Source organism: Thunnus maccoyii, chromosome 2, assembly GCF_910596095.1.
Source record: "Thunnus maccoyii chromosome 2, fThuMac1.1, whole genome shotgun sequence".
NCBI classification, from domain to species: domain Eukaryota; kingdom Metazoa; phylum Chordata; class Actinopteri; order Scombriformes; family Scombridae; genus Thunnus; species Thunnus maccoyii.
Genome location: NC_056534.1, coordinates 36,198,411 through 36,223,783, shown reverse-complemented (window position 1 = coordinate 36,223,783; position 25,373 = coordinate 36,198,411). Strand labels below are relative to the sequence as shown.

General features: G+C 39.2%; 1 protein-coding gene across 3 annotated transcripts; it reads left to right on the top strand.

Moving 5' to 3' along the window:
* The first annotated feature begins 73 nt into the window (after positions 1-73).
* Positions 74-25,088, top strand: pik3r5 (phosphoinositide-3-kinase, regulatory subunit 5). Of its 3 annotated transcripts, none has more exons than XM_042434704.1 (18): positions 74-174; positions 10,176-10,291; positions 15,013-15,128; positions 15,257-15,325; positions 16,244-16,382; positions 17,198-17,267; positions 17,888-18,062; positions 18,516-18,684; positions 18,799-18,867; positions 19,109-19,983; positions 20,169-20,279; positions 20,441-20,572; positions 20,793-20,886; positions 21,453-21,529; positions 22,041-22,134; positions 22,493-22,575; positions 23,159-23,274; positions 23,595-25,088. In XM_042434704.1, exons 2-18 carry the CDS (start codon positions 10,192-10,194, stop codon positions 23,743-23,745), a joined length of 2,640 nt encoding a protein of 879 aa, XP_042290638.1. In that variant the 5' UTR covers positions 74-174; positions 10,176-10,191; the 3' UTR covers positions 23,746-25,088. The 3 variants fall into 3 exon arrangements, with proteins under 3 accessions (XP_042290638.1, XP_042290641.1, XP_042290630.1); XM_042434707.1 differs by lacking the exon at positions 74-174 and adding an exon at positions 1,375-1,600 and having other exon boundaries at positions 20,172-20,279; XM_042434696.1 differs by lacking the exon at positions 74-174 and adding an exon at positions 1,375-1,600.
* Positions 25,089-25,373: the final 285 nt, after the last annotated feature.

The window sequence follows — 25,373 nt, the reverse complement described above, 5'->3', positions numbered from 1 at the left end:
ACTTTTCCTGTCAACTTATTGCTTTTTTTTTAGAGAAACACCTCAGCATCTGGGAAGACATTGCTGACAGTGGGTTTGCATCCGTCTTCTGATAGGAAGTTAGAAGTCTGGCATATGATTGGATGTCTTGTGGAGCCATAGTGCGACCAACGAGTCGCCACTGAAGAGAGAACGGTAGGAGTGACATTTCTGAACACACGCAGAGATAAATCATTTAAATGACTCTTACAATGAATGCTTTACCTCACTTTTTTACATCATCAGACTTTGTATTTTCATACTTTGAAAATACTGTATCATCAAATGTAATTATAAGTAGAAAGTACATCAAATAACTTACATTTAGATTGAATTACTAAATACATTTATTTTTTTTATTTATTTGACATCATAAGATTGATACCAAATATGAAAACATGTCATCTGATGACTAATTATTCAGCTCTGTTTGAGTTTTAGCTTGTTTAAATTGCTGCATTATATATTATATTATGTAGGTATATATTATTTTAGGCATCACAAACAAGTATGTTGTGAACAAAGCTTTGAATACTAATATTCAAACACCGCGCAGTGCTCAGTGAGTTGAAACGTTATTTATCAGTGTTTACTGTCACTGTTTTGTCTAGCTTGTCATCACATTTCCCTCCCTTCAAGAGAAGGGGAATTCACAGTCACTGTAATACATGAAATGTAAATGACAGGCAAAGCAGGAGGGGGAAGTAAGACCAGTGTTTCCCTGAGTGAGGAAGATGTCGAGAGAACATATGAGGAATATGGACTTCACAAACTTTGTGGAAATAAACACCAAAGATCATTTTATTCTCAGTTATTATACACACAGATTGATACTAAATCATTACTTTACATTTTCCATAAATCACTGCACTTTATTGCTGTTACACTCTGTTGTTATTGTTATTATTACAGTACTTTATTTTAACTGGATACAACATATTAGAGGACAATGATTGATCTTGTTTGTTCATTTGCGGTGCATGATTGATTTTGAGACATTCATAGGTCAAAGTTGTTTTTGTATTCATTGCGTTAAGACAAACAATACAGTACTGCTAATACTTATCCAGCTTTAGAAAATACTGAACAAAGCCACAACATCCAAACAAAGACACTTCACGCAGAAGTGTGAGAATAGCACAAAAGCAAACACGTCAAACAGATGACTTCCTTTTAAGGGGCCAACATCCCTTCAAAATCCACATGCAACCTCTCAAAACACACACATGTAGAAACAAATAGACACGCACAAACACAACTCCCACCTATACACACACACACACACACACACACACCAGCCTTCCTCATTGTGCTCACATGCACCTCTCTCATACGCTTCCTGTTTGCTGTGTTTGTGCGTCGCGGACTCAGACGTCTTTGAGTGCAGCACAGAGCAACATCCAGCGATTGATTTCACTCTTGTTTCATTGCACTGCTCTGCCTTGCCCAGGATGTGGCTTTGTCTGTTAAACCGTGATGTTTGTGGTGAATGAATGGCAGTGGCTCTGAATTGGATAGACTTTGGCGTGTTGGACTCTTTAGACAAGAACAGAGGATATGGATGCAGGACAGTAAACTTCAGGTAAGACCATGGAGGTAGTAATAAGTTTATTTTGTGTTGAAGGGCATCTGCTTCCTGCCCTGTGGGCTCTGATGGAGCCAGATATCTGATGGAGCTGGGGCCATATGTCCTCTACTTAGGTCACTCATATGATGGTATGTTAACATCTTGGGGACTCTGGAGCTGGCTTTGTCAGAGTTGACTTTTACATGTCATCCTGTTTTGAGCCATGTTAATGTATTTTATTGTATCACACATCATTTCTCTGCAATGTTAACACCTTAGGGGTCTTGTTTTCTGTCTTGTCTTCTGATAAGTGATGTCACTGATGGGAAAAGTAGGGCTACATTTTGACAGCCCCCCCCCCTGTGAGCTCATAGGCACTCACTCTGATAGCAGTTAGAAACTTCTGCTTTTTTTTTTCTCTATGTAATTCATGTTTTCAATAAACAGTGTGGTAACAGAGACACAGAGGCACGTGTGAGGCGACCGGACATCGTCTCACTTCAAGCGTCTGTGTCTGTATCTGCAAACAGTATTTTAAGCCAGTTTGACACCTGCATCAGCGCATTTAACTGCATGATGAGAAGGGTTCATGCTGCTCAGCCAATTGGAGTGGTTGGTTTCAGTTGAGTGGGTGAAGTTGAAATTGATTTGAGCATTTAAATGTATATGAAAAATGTATAAAACTTCATAAAATGAACAAATACTGTTAACTTTGTATTAGGTTTTTAAACCTAGTTTATAAAGATATAAAGACTAGCAACTGAAAAAACCACAACAAGGGATGCAAGCAAATAATCCGTTTAGAGTAACTGTCACTGACGCATTCAGTCACTGGTCTTTGAGAGCTCCACCCCACAGAAACACAACTGGGCCAACACCTGAGCTTAGTGTTCATTTTCATTATTTGTCAGACACGTATGGATTTAGTGAGTCCTCATGAATTACGAGTTAACTGGATGATTGTCAGGTCTCTGAGTGTTGGCTGTTAGGTCGTGTAAGTTACACAGCCTTTGAAGATGTGTTAATCGTATTGGTTACATAACTGAGACCAGCTCCTGACAATACATAGGATTGTCAGGAGCTCGTCTTATTTATTCTCTATTGTTCTGGGATTTCAAGTCAAGTTTCACAGCAGTCAAGTCCAAGTCATGTCTCATGTCTGCATTTTTGTCAAAGTTTACGTCTCAAATCTACAGCGCTCTAAATTTCTGTGTTATACCTTCCAAAAGACCTTGTCCTCAGATAAACCACATCAGTTTGGTACTACACTAGGCCCGGGGATTGAGAAAGGGTCAATTTGATTCTGAAAAATAAAAGGTGGGTAAATTGTGCTTTGATTCATCTCTAGCCATGAGATATATACTACTTTATTTTATCCAGAGCACCTTTCTCTCTCAGCGTTGATCTACAACGTAATGTGACTCAAATACCATAACCATCATTTTTCTTCAAAGTAAAAACTTTAAATGTACTAAATGAATTCCTTGTCGCTCTCATCCTGTCTGTGAGATGACAGACTCTTCCTGTGCAACCACAGGAAGGGATCACGTATTCTTCTTAGAAATTGTCCAATTGTGCAATCAGCTTGAATACAAACATCTCCTCCTGTTGAGAAATATAAACTGCCAGAGTAGCTGCAGATTTAACGTGTCAGGCATGAAATGAACAAAAACATTGAAGGTGGGCGATTCTGGCAGCTTTTATTGTTTACCATACTTATCAGATATGAAGAGTGTGGGTTGTCACAATGTGTGTTTTTCTTTTATGTCACATCTAGCAAAGGTGATTGCAGTATCCAAGTGCAACATTGTATGTTATTCACAACATTATTTCCTGTTTGTATCTTTTACGGCTGCGCTATCAGTAAAAATCTTCATCTTCGCTTCACTTTGAGGTCAACACTCTCGTGTGTGTGTGAACAGTACATCTGTGCACATGCACAACCCACCTGTAAGTACAAAAAAAAAATCATTCAGTGATGTAAGCCTTAAAGTATACGAAATGTTTTCCCCCATATCACACAAACGTAACCAAACTCGCATTTCCTCTGGAAATCACAGATATCTGGATCCTCATTCTTTGCGGCATGATATAACATGATGTTCAGTGTGAAACTGAGAAGACAAGGAGACCTGTTTGTGTAGGAAAGCCACCACTGACTCCTAGTAATGTGGAGTTAAGTGCCATCACCTGATATTACAGAACCTGATATTTGCATTTGTGGTAGTTTCATCATATGTTTATCAGTGTTTATTGAGGAAGTGAAGGCCAAAAGTTATAAAGAGCGTCTTTCTATTCTCTAAGCAACAGACTAAGCTCTGTGTTTGGTGCCATAGTTAGATGCACAAGGGCAGATTGTTACATCCAAATGTATTTTTAAAGCTGATACTTCCTTTTTGAGTCACGTCTATGCAGTTGCACGTACTATAGTTCCACATGAGCAAGTCCCACAAAAAGAACTATTGTAAGTAAACAACAATTTTGCAGTAAAACCTGGACTTGTTATGAAGGAGGAATCATCAGCAAATCAAAACATTTTCTTCTGAAACTGCATGCAGAAAACAATGCTTTAAAAGGAAGTTATTCCTGACCTTGGAAACAGCCATTGACAGAACAATTTCACTTCTCAGAGAAACTTACAGTGCTCAGAGGAATTGGAAATTTCAACATCTGCAATTCCATTAAAAGCAGGCAAACTCCATTTGCCGATACTGATTACAGGATATGATCAAAAGCTGCAGAACAGAATAGTTAATAAATTGACTTTGAGGTGAGATTGCTGTTCCTGAGGCCAAGAATGGACTTTGATGCTCATCTGTGAAACATCATTGCTTGGCACTGGAAAATAACCAGTAGCCTCATTGGGTTAGCTTGCAACCAAACATGAGAGATCCTCTCTGTTTGAATTGTAAGTTCTCACCGGTAGCGGTTGTTTGAACTAAAGGGAAGCACTTAGTTACAGTAGAGCTTTGGAGTTGGACCGCTGTTGTTTCCTAAAGCCATAAGAGACCAGTTCACATCCAGTAGGTCAATAGAGCGAGAGAAGCGGGATAACGGCTCTGTCGGCGAGCAGAGGAAGACTGGATGTGATTATCAGACTCAATCAATCAGGGAGCGGGGGTCAGTAAAAATGACAGGCACATATACAGCACACACACAAACACACATATATATATACACACACAAGCTCTCCTCCGTGGTCTGTGGGAGTATATCTGAGAGTCCGATCACACCACAACAATAGGGAGGCACCTGCTTCCTCAGCTGCACAGGGAAGCTATCTTCCTGTGAGGAAGCAGTTGGTAATGGGATCAGTGGGAGAGATGGGGAGCAGCCTGTGAGGAGATGGAAGGAGAGGAAAGCGAGGACAGTATGAGAAAGAGAAAGAGAGACACAGGTGGAGGTGCAGCACTGGAAGTGTTCACTTTGTCTGGGAAATGTCAACACTTGTAATGCTATAGAGAAGGAGCGAGAGGGCTGAGGGAGGCGGATAAACAGAGGATACTGTATGCAGAGAGAGACATTAAATGAGATGAGGGAACAACTTGTAGTGTGCTCTGTCTCAGTAAACACTTTGATGTGGAGTGCATATAGAGTGCAAAAATGAAAACTTGTTATTGTGACAAAATTAAATCTCCCTAAGGCATCCTTAGGGGTTCATAGCTTCTACCTGCAGCTTTTCATGACATCAGTAACCTGATATGATGACTTGCAGCAACAACCCATAAAACCCATAAAAGTGTTGTGCCAAAACGGGAGTTAAGACCATTCAGTGTCCTAAATAGCTACCTGTATCAGTGTGTATCTGTGTTCAAACAGTAACTACCAACCATTTTACATTATAATTCTGATCATTTTGACAATTTTGTGCTTGCTTGGGTTTTCCTTGAACTTGGAAACCATCGTAAGGTTGACGAGAAAAGAGGGTTAAAGTTGAGAAAAGGGTGAAAGGATGTGGTGGATTGGATTATTTGGGATGTTATTATTAGCAATGTGATCAATGGAGGAAATAAGAAAGTCAAAGGCTAAGAGGAATAGACAAGAATCTATGCATAAATGTAGTTTTATTGTTGTCAGGATCAATGGTTTCTTGCTTTGGTGGCATTTATCAGGCATGGCTATAGTCTTTTTGTGTACATAGGGAATGATTTTGTGATAATGAGTGTTATTTTGTGTCATGTGATCTCCTAACTGTAGGTGTCAGTTTGTCTGTACGTACAACCTGCTTTCTGTTCACATGAATGTTTGCCTGTTGAAGACCTTGATGATCAAACCGTCACTAAACCTTTCATATACTCAATCTTTGGACAACCTTTCTGTTCCCTTTAATTACCTGACGAGAGAGGTTCTGTATTGTTATGGTAAATTCAAAGTAAACCCACTTCATCTTTGAGATTATTCCATTTGCTCATCCGCCGCACAAAAAGCTACTTGTTATTGTATGACTGTTGCAAGTTGCAACCATGAAAAAGTGGAAGTGACCTTGTTGACTTTCAGGGATGTACTGCATACATCCTCTTATGAAACACCAGACTCACGCATTTGCAACACTTTAGCAGAGATCTACGTAAACAACTGTGATGACACTCTGGAGTTGGGATTGAGGTTTGGTGTTAAAATCCCAATCAGTGTTATAGCTGTACCAATAGAGCCAGACAGCTTTGTTTAGTATATGTTACAATTGCTCAGCGCGATGTTTTGTCAGTTAAATTCACCGATAGAACTGATCTAATGATTAAATGAATATACATGAGCCTTGGATGTATTTTGAAGCTTCCAATCTGCTTGTAGTTGTGGTCATAACATGTTTTCAGTTAACCACACCCATCATGATTCTTCATTCCTTATGGTAATTTTGAGTGCAAAAAAAAAAAACCCGTTCTTACACCAGTGGAGGCTGTTAAATTTGTGATTTTGTATCTTTTCTATGAAACTGAAATCCTTCTCACACCCTTTCAGCTTCAAACGAATGTTCAATAAGGCAAAAAGAGGTTCTGAAAAACAAACCTGACGTAGTCAACAGAACAATTACTATTTCTTCTCCTAATCATTTCAATAACAACCGTAGCTCACTGTTCTAACAGCCTACTTTCACTGCATTATGCCACCTCATATAAGTTCTTCACCTCTTTTATTACCTTTACATGTCTCCATTGAACCCCATCCTGGATGCAGGAGTCATCACAGCTCTGACTTATTAGTTCCTTCCACTCTCACCGGGCTCTCATCCAGCTCTGTACAGCCCTGACAATGACCGGAGCCCTTAGCGAGTATCCAACACGCTGGGCTCTATACTTCTGCTCTGTGCCACTTGGGACACCTCTTAGACACAATACCTCTCTGGGGAGGAGGGACCGCTGAGAAAAGGGCTACGTGGACGTATTGTTTAGGTCTGGAGCTGCTGGTATTGTTGTCAAATGGTTACAGTAGGAAAAGGAGTGAGTTGGGGATAATTGAGCTTCATTCCTCTGGCCTCTTGAACTTGGATTTGCATGAGCTTCCTGCCCCACTTGTGTTAATGATGAGGACGTGGGTCAGATGTCTGTACAGTGTCAGCAATGTGTGCATATGCATGTGTGTGTGTGTGATGTATGAACAATTGTTTGTGTGACACATGTAACACAAATATTATGTATGTCCGTTGTGTCGCTCATGCCCCCTTTTTATGTTTCCAGTTGGCATGCCTTCAAAGGTACAGCTGTACATTTTGGGAAATATGCTTTTTCGCTTTCTTGATGAAATTAGATGATTGTTACCACTGTACTACAGCATTTGTGTGTTAAATATAAGGCTACATCCAGCAGCTGGTTAGCTTAGCTTAGCATAAAGACTGGAAACAAGGAGAAACTGGGAACCTGACTCTATCCAAAGATAACAAAATCCGACTATCACAACTCAGTAATTAACACATTAGGTCTTGTTTTGTTCAGTTTGTTAAAAAAAATAGTGTGTGTGGTTTTTATTCTGAATCACACAAATATTGCTCTCAGGAGCTGAATAGGCTATGACCCAGTGAGAAAGTAACAGTCCATACACCCATAACCAATCAGCAAAGGCTGAACAAACTCTAATTAAGATTCTGGATGCTGATTGGTCAGCCCTTAAGTGGCTGCACAAGAGCTGCAGGAGAGAAGGAAAAGTGTGAAGGAGAGAAAGAGAGACAGTAGAGGAGGTCCTTTCTACTTAACATGTTTATAAGTTAATAAGTGAGCTTTAGAGATGCTGGTAGGCCAGGTAGCTACTCTCCCCTGTTTCCAGTCAATATGCTAAGATAAGCTAACCAGCTTCTGCTGTAGCTACAGTCTTTCTATCTTTCTATCAATCTATTCGGTGTAGTTCCCAAAATGTCAAATTGCTGCTTGTGTGTGTGTGTGTGTGTGTGTCAGGCAGGTTTATTAGGTGAGTGGGTGTGTGTGAAATTGAGTCATTCATTAACACTATTCGTTTGACAGACTTGTTTATTTCTAACTTGTATGGTAGCTGGGGAATTTGTCACACACTCTGGGGAAATTTTAAGATGTAATCAGGTGAAAGAAGTTCGGTCTTTGATGTCATTGCTCATTTTTGTGTGCGTACTGACCTCATTCTGTAACCAATGTTGTTGCAGATTTCACTGATAAACCTAAAAAAGTGACACAATCAATGGCGTCGTTGCACAACCTACACTAAACATATAAAAGTAAATGATTGTTGTTGTCTGATTCTGTTGACAGCTGTAACATACTTATATTTTCAATATATTTGAAAATGCTTATTTGTCATCAGGAAGACAAGCTCATGAAAGTACATTTAACTCACATTAATATGGTCAAAATATGAATAATACACTTACAGGAAAATGTGATTAAGTTTTTGAGTGTTTGGCTCTACAGACATAAATAGCCACTCAAGTTCTAAAATGGCAAATCTTTAAAAAGCTTTGTCCCTTTTTCTTTAGGGAAGTATTTGTTCTGCTTCTCAAATTTGGATGTTTCCCCAGTATTAGTACATACATGCTGTGTTTCCAAGATAAAACTCCAACATGAGGCAAGCAACAACATAATGCCCAATCGGCAATCATATAACTTTCCTTTCGAAAGCGTTCCAATGAATATTCATTAGAAGTTCCAGTGAATTCCGGTATTTGTCTAAAAATAATTCAATCCTACACACAGTCACTTTTAGAATTATTTCCAGATCACATCCAAATTTCAGAGATATTTGCGGTGTCTGCTTTTTAAGTACATTCAAACTCATCCAAGCTTTTGTGAAATGAACAACGTCATAAAACTCAATTCTCACGAAAAACTAGAGAAATTCTGTTTGATTCCAAAAAGAACATTAAAATAAGTAACAACTCAAAAAATTGAGGTGAAACGAGACACTGTGCATAGATTTAGCAATGTTGTACTTACAAATAAAGAAGTGGTAAGTAAAACCATCTGTTTTTAGTGAAACTGTTTACTTGGTTAGAGATGCAGCATTGGTTGGTTTTTGGTTTTGGTTGGTTAGGGTGGTAGCTTTCAAACTGAGTCATTAAACACCTGTCAACAAGAATGTTGTTTATCTGACACAAAGATATAGAAAGGATTTATAAATCGTAACTCTTTTAAAGTCGCTGATGGGACGTCCCTGCTGTTTCAGTATGCATATAGCTTCTGACGAGATGTGCTCATAACAGAACTGAAACAGCTTGCCACACCTGGGTTGTCCCAGTCAAATGCACTGATAAACAGAAAGTTAAAAAAGTGAAGTTCAACGTATCTCAATGAGTCAGTGGTGAAGATATGATGGACTAACAATGTTATGGTCATACTGGAATGATATGTTTGACTACATGCTCTCCATTTTACTATTTGGTACTGATTTTAAATCTAACATCACATGGAGGCTTCTTTTCTTATATCATAACAGTCGTGAACAGTCAATTGTGAAAATTGTGGGCTTGTTTTGTTTTGCCTAAATGTTGTTGCAAAAGCTTGCTGAGGACTACTCAAATGTCACAAATCTAACAGAAATACTCATCCTCCTTGTATCATACTATAACTGCTCGTAGGCATATCTTTATAGTTGTCCATTATGTATTTTACACTAATTACTAAACATCTGTGCAACAAGAGTTTCAGTGAGGCTTGTGTGTGTGTGTGTGTGTGTGTAAAACATGTGCAGCTGTCATTCCTTCTTACAGTTTTTAATGGTTTGTGGAATAATAATAATTTAAAGACAAAACTGGCGGCTAGAAGTAGAGGCTGTTTGCTGTTGTATGATTTAATATTCCAAATATATCACTGGAGCTTACAGCGTCCAATCATATGTTGTTGTACTGCGTGTGACATTTCAGGAACTTTGGCAACAAAACAGCAATACAAGCAACTCTGTGTCTGTTTTTCCTTCCCCTCAGTGTATTTTCATAGTTAACAGCCATCATGCAAAACAGACATGATAACACATGCTGTCCATGAAAAGAGAGGAGTATGTTTGCATGTGATCATGCATGCATACAAGGAACTTGAAAATTAAAGATAATGTTCCACAGAAGAAATGAATATGAATTGAGTTATGTATCATATTTTGATATTTAACATCAGCTCTCTTTCCTGTCCCTCCACAGAACCTGAGCCGCAAAGATGCAGCACACCTCGTGTACAGAGGACAGGATCCAGCATGCTCTGGACAGGTGTCTGAACGGGCTGAGACAAAGCCCCACAGCAGAACAACACTGGAACGGTAAGACTTAAGAGCTACATCAGCGATGAAGATCACTGTTGGGTTTTTGGTTGATCGGTTTACTCATCAAGGGGAAAGCTATTCAGCATGTGACAAAAGATGAGCAATGTCTCCTGTGGGTCTGAAGGGAACTTTTCAAAGCCTAAAAAAATTCAGGGTTATCTCAGATTGGAGACTTAAAACAGAAAGTCTGTGTAACAAACTGGCGGTGTGGAGTTGGTGGGCATTTGACTGGCAGGTATCAAGTTGTATTGTGGAAATTGTAGGGTTCAGCGAGGATTTGGTGCTTGATCCATAGCTAGGATATCTCGGACTCTGCTGCACCAATTTTGACCACTCTTTTTAAAATCCGTTTCTCAGAAGCCCCCAGAATTCCCCCCCACCCCCCAAAAAAGTCTGAGTGGTTGGTTTCTCATGTATTTTTTCAATACTTGAATATTAGTAAAAAAATACAAAAAAGAAAAAAAAAGCAGAGCAAGTGCATATCTTTGCCAAGGTATGCACCATCTTCTAAATCAATTTTATTTTAATAATTGCAATTTTTTTTAAATCTGCATTTGCAACCAGATCTGCATTCAAGTGAAGTGCTTTAAAAGGGCCCCCTGGTGGCACAGAGGTTTATGGCACTGACCATGAACCGCAATGTACCTGATTTGACCCCAGCTTGAGACTTTGTTGCATGCTATTCCCCATCTCTCTTTCCTGTAATTTCCTGTCATCTCTCTCCTGTCAGGCCAATAATCACTTAGGGCCCCTGGCCCTGAACCTTCATGTTCATGCCAGAAATCTTGGTGTCATTTTCGATCCAGCTTTAAAATTTGACAAACAAATTAACTCTGTTGTGAAAGGTTGTTTTTTCCAGCTAAGAAATATCGCCAAACTTAAACCGTTCTTCTCATTTAATGACTTGAAGATTGTCACAAATGCCTTGATTTCCTCTCGACTGGATTACTGCAATGCTCTTTTTTGGGTGTTAGCCAGTCATCCTTGCCTCGCTGACAGCTGGTGCAGAATGCTGGTGTGAGGCTACTAACTGGTCCAGGAACAGAGACAGCATCACACCTGTACTGGTGTCCCTGCATTGGCTGCAGGTCAAGTATAGGACTGAGTTTGAGGTTCTTTTATTTGTTTTTAAAGCTTTACACAGCCTGGCGCCCCAGTACATCTCTGAGCTCCTCTGCCCCCTTTCCATCCCCAGATCTCTCAGATCCTCAGACCAGCTGCTCCTGGCTGTCCCTCGATCGAGGCTGAGGGGTGAGGGCGACCATGCGTTTGCTGTAGCCGCCCCAAAACTTTGCAACAGTTCACCAAAGGGACCCTTTATAAAAGGGTTTATAAGAATTAATTGATGGATTAATCAGTGGTTAATAAATTTTATTTATAAATCATTTATAAGCCATTAATAAGCATAATTTTTGGGTTGAAAAATCCCTCCTTTATATACCGCCATAACATTTGCTTTATCCAATTCTTTAGGAATACAACTCTGACGTACTGTTCAACCACTTACCCTCCGGAAAGGGCTGCAGAGCATCCAGACAAAAAGCCATTTGTTAACATTTATAGCTGACAATTTTAATTATTTTCATAAATGATATTAAATATAACTGCAGACGTGACTTAAAAAATGTGAAACACTAACCCTTTATTAATAACTTTCAAGACGTGATGACTTATCAGAAAGTATGAAATATTTCCCCCTTTATTAATGATTCATAATCATTTATAACTGCATGACTGACGACGTATCATGAAGTGTGAAACATTTTCAGTTACGGTAAGGGTTACCTTTGATTAAGCCATTAATTCATGCTTATGCCATTTATAAAGGGTGCCTTTTTTTTTTTACCAAATCATAATATACATTATGTGTATTTAAGGTTTTTGATTGACATGCTAATTTTGGCCACTCGCAGTTTATTTAATCTTTATTTAATCAGGCATTCTCATTGAGACTAAGATGAATATCCAAGCAAGACCTGAAAACAAGAAACTTTCATAAGACAAGAACATAATCAGAAACTACACAGTTAACAAGGAAACAGTTACAAGAATTAAAAAAAAACAAACCCATCAGCTAATAAAGCTTTAAATCTCCAAGAGCAATGTAAGACTCAAGTTTACGGGCAAAAAGGTGCATAGTACCTGAAACCAGTTCTGCCATCAGTGTGAACATGCAAACATGAGAGATATCTAAGTAGTTACTGGATCTTGTGCTGTAGTTACTAGATTTAAACGAGAAAAGAGATGTGAGGTAGTTTGGGAGCTTCACCAGTCGATCTTTATAGATGAATAACATGAGATAGTTATTTCCAACCAACCTTGTGATATAGAGAACAGTTAAATTTGTCATTTGTGAGAAAGTGTAAGCATACACATGGTTTAGAGTAAATGCTGAAGTGAGGATAAAGATGAAGAGTGGTTTAGCTCAGGAGCACGTGCATAACACATAGAGGTTAAACCTGTCACTTTCTGTTTTTAAGAAAGAAAAAGCAACATGTTTTCTCAGAAACATAAACCTCAGCACACACAGTTGGATGTGATATCTGTTGTTTACCCCCACAGTGCTAACTCGAACAAAAGACTGTTTGTTCTCACTTTTTCATGCACAAAGACAGCGTGTGATAGACACTCTGCCATGCACATGGGGCATATGAGTTTTTAAGAGCCTGAGCTTGTTGTTGATGACACTGCTGCTGTAAGATCATCGGGGGAAATGTGTTATTGGGTGTTGGAGGAAGTTGTGTGAATAGACACGACAGCTGGGAGGAAGTGGTGGCATAGACCGCAGTGTGTGAGTGAGGCATCATACGGCAGCGTTACTGTGGTGCATGGTGTAAAAAAAGGGCGGAAGATCAAATCGGCATCAGCCTCCCGCATGACAACCATCGCCGTGGTGACAGATACTGTACAAGCATGTTCTGGGTTTTACATTCGCAGTACATTGTAATGATTTCATTTTGACATTAAAAAAGATGTGTAATAGCTGAAGTTGGAGGTTGTTTTTCAGGTTTCTTCTCTACCTCTCCAGGGATTTGTTGTCTATGACTGTGATTACATTTACTATATGTGAACTTTCACTTGACTACTTTGTCAGTGGCCTTACTTAAGTATTGAAATAATCAAATTGACAACTGAACAGGATCATTCGAAACCTGCAGCTTTATTTCCAGCTGGCATTATCAGAATAATCCTGCAATGCTCCCCTGTGAATACACCTACAGTATAACCTTTAAATAGCACACCACTTTTGAGAGATGTTAGATAACAATCCCGGGTGCAAATAACCTGAGAGAAACCGACAAATTCTTAGAAAACATCTCTGTGTAACCTGAACAACTGCTGATGTGTGACTTCCTTGGAAACCGAGCTCTTTAGAGATGCACTTCTTGAGTCGTTGAGACCGAGGGATCATATGGAAAGGAAGGTGCTTTGAGGAGTCAGCGATCACTTTCAGTTGTTTTTTGTGAGTGTGGTTTTTGATACTGTATGCACAGCTCTTTCTTATGTCATTTTCCCATTTCACACTGTAATAGAAAACTAAAAATCAGAGCTTGGTGAAACATCACCCTCTCCATCCTGTTAGGATGAAAGGTAAAGTATCCAGGGAGCTTTACTTAGTGTACCTTTTAGTACCAAAAAGATGTCCTATCAGGGAGGATACCAATTATTCGTTAATTCTGTTACAACAGGAAATCCGCCCTGCCAGATTTGTACATATACAAACATCCTTTACTGAAACATTGAACAAAAGGTGATAAAACACACCCTCGAAAGTACGACAGCACTGACAGTTGTGGGCATTACTTTAAGTTACATATAGTTCATCACATTCTCAGACCCAAAGACAAGAGTAGCTGACCCCACCTCATTAATGTGGTGTTTCATATATATAATGACAGTTTTCTTTCCTTGTTTTTGTTTTCTGTTTCATGTCATAATATTCTTTCTATAGTTCTGCTGAGGTCAGAATCTACCACATATAGTAATCACAACCATATCAAATGATATATTGTTACACTGCCGGCCACATACAAATACACAAACAAATAGTCAGCTGTGGTCCTACTGCGGTACTGCTTCTTTCTTTCAGTTTATCTTCTGAGAGAGTTTCAAGACGCTCACTCTGCACTAGTCTGCAACAAAATGCAACAAAACCCGACAGCTTATGGTGAGACTTAACTGTAATGCATCACTGCGAGTTGTGCCTATTGTCTCTGGAGAGGAATGGAGAAATGGAGCACAAAAAGAAAACATTTTTTGTTGTCCTGGTTAGCAGTGCTGCTGCCTGCGCCTTTGTTTGTTTAACGTCCTCAGTGGTGGAATAAGCATGTATAATATACAGTATGTGACATGCTTAATAATATCATCTACACGTGTATACTCTTAATTCATTTTGACACTGGTAAAGTGCTTTAGTCCTTTAATCTCTTCAACCCACTGATGTGTCGGTCATTACAAACACATGCTTTGTGGCACAGCATTACTGAAATCCACAGAATTTAATTTTAAAAGGCTTTAGTGGTAAAACCAGGGCTAAAGAGGCTAAGATAAGCTCTTCTGCTTTCAGGAATGTTTTGTGTTTGCTTTCAATCACAGTGACCGTCTTTCTGGTGATGGAACATGTGACTTTTGTATCTCTTTCTATGTTTAATGTGCGGCTATCAGTGTGTTTTGAACATGTATAGTATTTACATGAATCCACATGTGCTGTGTTTCAGTGGTGATGTGCTCGGCGGGTCAGTCAATGAACCGCTGGAGCCTGGAAGAGTTGGTGAAGAGGGACCCAGAGAACTTCCTCATCCTCTTGCAACAGATTATCAGAAAGACCAAAGAGGTAGGAGGACAAAGGTTAAAGGTCATAGCCAAAGAGAACATATTGTTTCACTGTTGAAACAGTGACATCATTTGCGAATTTTGATCCTATCTATAAAGTCCTATGTGTCTATCTTCACATGTTTTCAGGTTCAGGAGCAGTGTCAGTACGAGCTGGTGACTCCCCTCGCTATCATGTTCTCCTCCACACTGCTTCAGGTACAAATTGTTCTCATTTGGGTGTTATCAAAAAGTTGAACCTTTTGTCACCTCTCTTTCAGATGCAAAAAAACGCTCTTTATCCCAAAGACCAGCTGGTTCCTCATTTTAAACCACAATGACGCTTGTTTGAGGTGTTCCTGCGACAAAAGCTTCTAGCGCATCAGTAAAAACATCGAAACGTACGATAGACTGACTTGATAAGAACCGCAGGGTTTAACAACATTGCTTCTGTTTTTCGCTGGAAAACATTTGATTAATTTTTTTTTATTACTGGTTAGACATTTAGAAAGTCAAGACAAAACACAATGGTTATAGACATGTATTTTTACACATATAACCATGTATTTGTTTGTCATAAAGCCTGTTCTATAACATTACACAATAAAAAAAATCACATACACTAAATGAATGTAATGTATGCAACATGTTTTTAGTTGATTATGATTATAAAATGAAGCAGTAATGTAATAATGGATAAGAACAAAAATATATAATATAAGCTGATATTTTCAGTTGAAGTCATATTACATTATTATGTGATTAGGAAGAAGAAGCCAACCTTCTCTCCTAATCAGTTAATCCAAATAATGAGTCACATAATTTATCGCTGATTTTTTGATAATACTTGTCTCATTGTTTGAGTCATTTGTCAAAGATCACCTGATTCCAGAAATTCCCTTTTCTGCTTTTCTCTGAACGTCATTGCAAATTTAATACCTTTGGGTTTTTTGAATAATGGTAAAAAAAAAAACCAACTCAATATCACCTAACATACATGGAAAGGACATCACAGAGAGTATATAACTGTCCACCAGACATATAAGAAATGTTAACCCTGTGAGCTTTGAACAAGTCTTGCTGCTCCTAAATAAAACCCCACTGAAATAAAGTACCTTGTTTATACTTTGGTTGCAGACACCGTACTGTCCTCCAGACACAGAGCTGCTGGAGGAGGCTATCAAGGTGTTTCGTTGCTTCCTCACCTGGCCTGAGCCTTACTGCATTGTGTGTAGGAACCTCCTCTCCACACTACAGCTGGAGATCAAGGCCCCAGGTAAATATAGAGTAGATGGGTTCATTCTGTTTCAGGGCCTCTCTCTCTCTCTCTCTCTCTCTCTCTCTCTCTCTCTCTCTCTCTCTCTCTCTAGAGTCACACACTGTTTTCAAGCTTTTCTTTTCGTTTTATCTGATCTTTGTACTTGCTTCCCCCTTGTGGCTGGTCAAAGTAATGCATGTGAGTGTACTTGAGGACACTGCCTACAGCACAAACGTCAGTATCAACAATAGCAATGACAGGAATATGATGAAACTTCACATTGAACTGGACACGACTTCACAATAATGTGATAAAAAAACGAACAAAAAGCGGATGTAGTGTAAGCACTTAGGGGGGAAAAAAAAGCAGAAGCCACACACATGAACACCTAACCTGAAATTTACTGGAAGGGTCAAAGGAAGTGCTTTGTACACAGCAACAGACTGAATGAACACATTTGAAATAACTGAATGAATGAAACAGACATGAAGACAGAGTTTGAGGCACTGTTTGCTTGTTTGTTTGTTTGGTTTTTTTTGCACTCACTCTCTGCGTCAAATAAGAACATAAAGCCACTACGTGTATCAGTAGATTCTAGTAGTCTACTTATTTACTAAGTGAACAAATTTCTGAACATGACAAGCTACTTCAAAAACTGCACTGACTACTTCTCAGTAGCTAACAGCAGACTGTGTGCTCTATGTTAGTAACCCGTCATCTGTGTGCATCTATTCCAGCAGGACGCTCATGAATAAGGCTGTGGTCTTGTCTTGTCTAAAAAAAACCCCACTGTGAGATAAAATACAGTTCCCCTTTTTCTATTTTCCCCAAAGGGATTTCCTTTCAGAGACTAGTGAGAGAAGAGCAGGGCCTCAACACCTCCAGCCAGTGCTCCAAGACCATGTAAGTCCATACAATATCTCAATATTGTGTTTATAGCATGAAAAACTTGTTGAATTTCTCACATTTCAAGTGTGACTTAGCCAGTGTGTCCATGCCTAAAAAGTGCTGATATTCAGACATCTGTATTTGTAAAGGACCAATACTATATCAGTGCACTGTGTAAAACATGTTTCTACCTCTTTGAATAACTGTGTATTCACAACCATCTATTTTCTGCACTCACATACCTTGTTAAAACAGGCAGTTTTTTCTTAATATGTGACTGTGGTTCACAGTAAGTTTATCTGATCTGACACCACCCTTCTAAAGATAAACAACGTTACTGGGTGTGTTCAAATGATGTGAATTATAGCGCTTAGTTTCATCATCATCAAAGACATCAAAGACATGTGTGTATGTGCTCAAATGCGGAGGACAAATTTCAAATTTCAATGTATGTGAGTGCTGAGAGATGTCAATAAAGAAATCTTAATCTTAATCATGATCTGGAACGCTCCTTCTCCACCCACCTGGCCACACCACTATCACCGCCATAGTATCCTGTTTCCACCGTCTCCCATGTGAATTTGTGTGCATGTTCACACACATTGCCACTGACACCGTCTGTCTGCTGCCTGCAGGACTGTGCTGCTGATGAACCCGGGTGAGGTTCCCGCTGACTTTCTCTCAGTGGCTGAGCAACTCACTCGCATTCAGCACTCACAGCAAGAGACCTACATCACCCTGATTAAACACGCCTTCCAGTCCACACTAAGCACCAAGTACCCTCTCCATAGCATCCACAGAGCCCTGCAGGTATGTGCTCAGAGCGATGGTTCAGAAGCTCTGGACTATGGACTAGAATCTATTGATAGTTCTCAAAAACAATTAAATGATATTTTTGAATATAAATTTGTGTTTAAAGTTTCCTTTGTGGTTTGGGATTACATTATGGAATCAATACAGATATAAGTTTAAAAAGAAATCTGACCTATCAGTTAAAATTACATTTAACCCTTCAAACTTTGTTTGTATTCATTTAAAGTGACTGAATTGCAAAAAAGGCTTTGCATTATATTACCATGTAAGCAATACCACGGAAATGTGTGGCATTGCTACTGTACGCTGCATTATATTCTTAAGGAAGTTAATACAAACCAATAAATTGTGAAATTATTTAAAAAAAAACTTGAACAGGATAATACATGAGTCATGTGTTAAGACCTGATGAGATCTTTGCATCACCATGTCATAAAATATTCTTCGCAGGCAAAGAGCGTGAATGAATTAGGGGAGATCTTCTCTGCAGTAAGCAATGTCTTAGAGGCGGCTGCTGCCATGAGTGACCCTCTGAAGGGCCGCAGTCATGTGATCCAGAAACTAGAGGAACTAAGGGAGAGGCTGAGAATCCCTGCATCCAATGGAAGAAAGTCTGATGGTAAGAGGGCAGCTTTTATGAACTGGGGTATATATACACAGTGCATCATATGATGTTCATTATACCACTTTCCAGTCGATATTGCTCTGATTTTCTGTCTTTGTGTCTTCTCAGGAATGCTACAGACACTACCGCTCCCTACAGCCAAGTGTTACATGTTTCACTGGGAAAAAGACAACTTTGGTAAAGTATTCAGCATTATACTTTATTGATTCATATGCATATACAGGGATTATCTTTTTGCTTTGAGGTGCTCGAGATTCACTAAATTCATCTATTAGTTAGTTAGTTTTTTAATTTGGACATATATGATACATATAGAGCAGCATAAAACCAGATAACAGGAATAAAACACAGTGACAGGACTTCAAGAATGAATTAATTGATGAATGTGATTGATATTTGACTATTTTGATTCCTGCAGATGTTCTGAACACCCTTTTGGAGCACGATCCTGACAAACTGGACAGTAATGGGCAAGCTGAGGAGGATGAGGAGGGGGTTGAGATTGATGATGATGATGATCTTGAAGAAGAGGACGAAGAAGACAAAGAAGAGGAGGAACACAGCGTAGGACTGCCTTCAGAGCCTAATGTCTGCAGCAACAACCATCGCGCCTCTACTTTCTCGACCATTTCGTCCGTGTCCACCGCCTCCAAAGACTCCATGTTCTCCACCTTGTCTGTAGCCTCAGAGTCCTACGCTTCATCCCTCTTCTCTGTCACTTCTGGAGCTGATAGTGACTACTTTGATGATTCCGATGACTATATCAGTTCTTCTCCCGTTGCTGAAAAATATTCACCAAAGTCTGCTAAAGCTTCGGCTCGGCTCAGCCAGCACATTTACCGGCTCTTCATAAAACCCAGGAGCCCTCGGTCACTGTCTCGTGCCAAAAGCTTAGGTAACACAGAATCAAAAGAGCTTTTGGTGGTGCGAGAGCAACGCTCCAACTCTCTACCCCAGCAAGTCCTCTTACGTAGTGAACCCCTAAACCCACAAAGTCAGACTCTCAGACATGTTTGCTTCCGAAGGAGGCCTATTCTCAGCAGTGATGAGGACAGTAAGAATATTACATTGAGGGTGGTGGTGTTTGGTGCTGATCATGTAGCAGGGAAGGTGGCGCGGGCCTACAATAGCCTGAAAAGAAAGGAGAATGCATGTCCACGTCTCAGCAGGGCCTTCAAGCTTCAGTTCTACTTTGTGCCTGTGAAGAGGGACTCAGCAGCAGGGCCGGGGAGTCTGAAGGGTCCCAGTCATATGTTTCAAACTGGAAGTCCAAAAGGAACAGCCTTGTCTAAAGTAAGTATGAAAATACTCCAACCAAACTTCAAACATTGAAGTTTTGTCATATTTCATAAGCTGTCAGAAAGCTGAGTTGTACAGATGTTTGGTGTAAAGAAGGTCAGATGGTGACATGACAACATTAGACAAATAACCCCTATGAGAATTCCACTGTTTGTTTGTAATCGTTGCATTTTCTCAAGCAGGATGGGGACAGTACAAACGACATTGCCCATCTCCTTGGTATGTTGGACCCTTGGTACGAAAGAAACACCCTTACCCTGCTTGACTTGCCTACCAACGTCGTCTGCCAGGTACAACCAGAATCTGACTTTTACACTGTCTGACCAAACATAATCCAAAAGTCGAGTGTTCACGATTATCTAACTAAGAACATGACTGAACTCCAGTTTAGCCTTTTGCATATTCATTCTGCTCTATATTGTATTAAGTGTTACATTTTGTTGTTCTGCAGCAAACCTCAAAGACGGAGTCAGACTCGTATGATGGTTCATATGAGCACCGTCTACCCATCCTGGCTGACTTGGTCCTGTATTACTGCCGTAACGCTGCCCGGCCAGCTCTGATCCAGCTCTATCAGGCTGAGGTCAGACACTCTTTGAAACAAAAGACACACACACACACAGCTATAATACACTATATTCATCCTATTTTCTGCCAGGGACTCATTTTAAAGACATGTAAGGCCTGGTATCCAAACCTTGGCACCCTTGTGAACAGAAATAGGACCCCTGATGCACTCTTAGTAATAACTAATAAAAATGTGTTCCAAAAAAAGAGAGTGACTGGGGATCTTTGTTTTGTAGTTGACGTTAGCTTGTGGAGAGAGGAGGACCGAGGTGTTCGTCCACTCCCTAGAGTTGGGTCACACCGCAGGAACACGAGCCATCAAGGCCATGGGTGAGTATGATGCACACACATGCCAAACACATGCCATATCCTAGCAACTGTGCCACAATAAATAGAATTCTCCCTAATTTCCATGCAGTAAAATGCATCATCGGTTATTATGAGGTTGAGACTGCACTAAATTTATGGTTGAGGAACATCTGCTATTTCTATATCATGATTCACTTTACTTCTACTTTTCTGGTTTCACTTGTCATCACCATCATCGCACTTCTGATTTTTAATTTCCTTGGAGAAGTAAAACTTCAGGGACGGCTGTGTACACCTCATGTACATGAACAACCCCGGTTGTTAATGTGGAAATGACTTTACTTCATTCCATTACTCATAATGTTCTCCACACAAAGATTATCCAGTTTATTCACTGGCTGCTATCCATAAAAATGTGTCACCAAACTTAAGTGCCAGTGTTTTTGGTTTTTTTTCTCCTGGTAGTAAATTCAAATTTTGTTGCGATTTATAACAGTATTGTATCTCTATTCTGAATTGTCTTACCGTACCACTACTCTCACATGGATCACTTATGTGAATATGTGTGTCTTTTTCTCATTGTATAGGTGCTGCCAGTAAACGCTTTGGTATCGACGGTGACAGAGAAGCAGTGCCGTTAATGTTGGATGTGGTATACAACAGGGTGAGATGGTGTTTGATTCTGTTCACTATCGAAATGTGTGTCTTGAAGATGTACTTAAAAACAATTGTATTCATAAATACACCATCTTAATGGCAAAAAGTGTCCCATCAACCTTTTTGGAAACAGTAAATTCTCTGAGATTCAATTGGTTCTCAGTCAAGTTCACTTCTCCACTCAAAGGAAATGACACATCAAAATTTTTTGACAAAATACAAAGTCAGGCAAAAAAAAAAGCAACGAGCATGTGCTCTGTCCGGACAAAAATTCAACTTTTGTCTCTGTGCTTCATGTGGTATAAAGCAATATAAATCTGCCAGACTTGTATGATGTCACTGTTTACTGATGTTACAATACGCCTAAATCTATTATCTATCTGTCATTAGATACATACTAGTTAGGCTGCAATTATAATAATTGTGTTTTGGTTTTTTTTTTCTCATTTTCCAATATTTTATCGTTTTTCCAAAATAGCAACAGCAGTAAACTTATCCTCCCTGCTCCTCTCTTTCAGGTGGTGATTAGTGGGAGAAGCCAGAGGAAAAAAGAAAGCAAAGTCTGTACTTCAATAAACTTAACCAAAGCGTGTAAGAATCCCGAGGAACTAGGTATGCTACTGCTTTTGGTCATTATAATACACGGCTGAGTCACTGACATGTTTCAAGTAGTGCTCGACTTTGAATACACATTGACTGGCAGGTGTAACTCACCTTTCATATCCCACTATAAACAATAATTATGCTTAATTACAGTATTCATTAGCGAGTCAATGTTTTCACATAGACTGAAATTTGATTGTTTTAAATATAAATTATTCACTAAACTTATAATATCAAAGTTATATGGTTGCTCCAGCTAATGTTAAATACAAATTCCTTGATATTTTCCTTGCATTAGATGATGATGAAGCAATTACTGTCAGATGTGTATGTGTACTCATACTTAAACTAAAACAATCTCTGTTAGACTCAAAGATGGAGTGCCTGCAGCTCACGATGACTGAGGTCCTGAAGAGACAGAACGGTAAAAGCAAGAAGGGCTACAACCAGGTGAGCCTGATGTGATATCAGTCTATCTCGGTGGTTTGCGGGTTATAAAAAAAGCTCTGCTGCAGCACACTTTCACAAACAACATCTCTATTTGAAGACAGAGACCTCAAAACATTCTTGTCAGCGTCTCATACTCAGCTTTACTGAGGCGCCTCATAGTCAGCTCACGTATGCTAAGAAGAAAGTTTTTTAAACTGACAAAGTGATAGAACAAAAAGCCACAACACAGGCAGGACTCGCATCTGTTTTGCTTGTTTGTGTTTTGGCAATAATATTATTGCAACATTAGCTTAATCTCTTAACCTCATTTAGATTTGGAGCGTCGACATGTTAAAGTCATAACACAACTCAGCAAAATGTTAACCTATTTAAGTTGTTAATTTTCAGCTCAAGGCTCTCTTTATAACTCAAGAGTCAAAAAGAAGAACTTCAAAAACAAAACAAAAAGTAACCCAAACAAGCTGCAAAAGCAATGAATATCATATCAAATTAAATGCAAATACTCAAATATGTGTATCAGCGCAGTTTGAAGGAATATCCCACCATCAGGCATTTACTTTTGCTGTTGTTCTTCAATTTATAGCAGCTGAGCGTGACAGAGGTGAAGGTGGACAAAGTGCAAGTCAGCGGTGCTGGAAACACAACCTTTGCTGTATGTCTGGACCAAGATGAGAAAAAAATACTGCAAAGTGTCACGAGGTATGGAGTAAAGACTTACAACACACACAGGAATTGATGTAGACATACACAGTGTCTGGAAAAGCTGTGGTTTACCACCAACTATTTAATTATTCCAATAAAACGAATTGTTCTGTCAAGTGGTGGTAGCTCCTCTAAACAGACTCACATACTTTCTTAACATTATATTTCAGGAGTCTCTCATGTCAGAAGTTACAACTCAGTCTCCTCTCAGGGAACATACAAGAATAGAAAAAAAAAAACACATATTAATACCATCCACTCACAACTTTCTCAAGTGTTATCAAATTAACTTATGTGTCTCTCTCTGACCTTTATAGGTGTGAAATATCAGTATGCTCTAAATCTGACAGCACCTCTGACTGGAAGCTAAAAAAAGCCCGGGTCTCGGCCCAAATCCAGCCTCTCAACCCGACCTTCTGCTCCCTTCTCTGCCTGCCCATAGTCACTTTCAGTGGGGCTCTTCCCTGAGACTGCTGGCCTCTGGTTCGGGTGGTTTGAAAGGAAAGACTGTGCATGTTGTACGAGCTTCATATGCTCTGAATGACTGAATGACTGACCGCAGTGGAAATGTACACAGGACGTGTTTTTTTCATTTCTGCCTGGTGCTTTGAAGCTGCCGCGGTCAAGTTCACATGTTGATGGGCTCACATGTCAGTGGCACACAACTGTTGGAAAACAGAAGGACTTAAGCAGGAAAGGTGATCAGGAAACTGCAGACCGGGCTGGCCTGTGATCGTTGACACATACCAAAGGACCCAAGAAACAAAGATGACTGGAGATACAGTAGCTCTAATGATGCTGAGTTCAGCTTTCTCTGCACAAAGCATTTATTCACTGCTGTGTAGGCAACTGTTTCATTCTTCAGGTTTCAGTTCTTCTTTTCCTCTTGGCAGAGAAGTGACCTTACCCACAATAACAGCAGAATGTAAACTAGTCACACAGGGTGAATCTGCAGAGGCTCAGGCGGGATGGCATCCAAACTGGCAAGACAAATATGTTGTAATAAGCAGAGAGATGGGATGTTAAAATTTCAGAACTCTTTCTCTACATGAACATGGAGGACCTCAGGACAGACTGGACTATGTAATGGCTCCATTAGGAGAGATCATCAGACTATGGACACTATGGATACAATTTGTAAATACTATGTTTATGAAATATTGTATTGCATAATATAACTTGTTGTGTGTCTGTTATGAATGGGCTTTTAGTGATAACGTTTCTCCTAAGGAGTTATAATGAAGCCACTGTTTTAACTGAAATTATAAATATGAGCAGCAGGGGGCTCTATTGATATTCAATTTGACTTCAGTTGAAGTAAAGATTACTTTAACAATCTAGAGTTTGTGATATTTTTGTAATGACTATAATGTAGCTCAATGTGTAAACAATATTTTTACTTTTTTAAAAGTTGCTATTTTGGTGCTACAAATACATTCAAATGCACATCTCCCTGATTCACTGCACTTCGCATACTGTGAGCTTTATACTGTATGCATACTGTAACAATGACATTTTTAAAAGGTGTGTTTTTGTTTTGTTAATGTAAAGGGAAAATATCCTGATCACCTGACTGAGACTGAAATAGGACTGCATATAAACTAATATGGAATAGAAGCACTTGAATATCTGAATGAATGAATTATAGGAAAATTAAGGTACTTTATCACTGCTCTCTCCCTACATGCCTTCTCTGGTGGAAATATTGCAAACGCAATATTCAATTTATAATTGTATGTCAATCATCTACACAATGGATACATCTCAAATTCAATATACATTAAAATATGTTTCTACAAGATTAAATTTCATCCTGATATATGCCTTCATTCAGTTCTTGTATATATTACCAATCTGTTATATACATACACAGCAGGTTTCAGAATATATTCAGTGGTGCAATATAAATGAATACATACAAGCACTGTACTTTGAGGGACTTTTATCTCAGGTGAGTATTTTCATTTTACACTATATTATACTCTTATTTTTCTACACATTAGGGGCAAGAAATATTGTACATCATTCTACTGCATTCATCTGCTGCTTTGCAGATAAAGATTTTACATACATAAATTAGGATCATCTCAACCAGC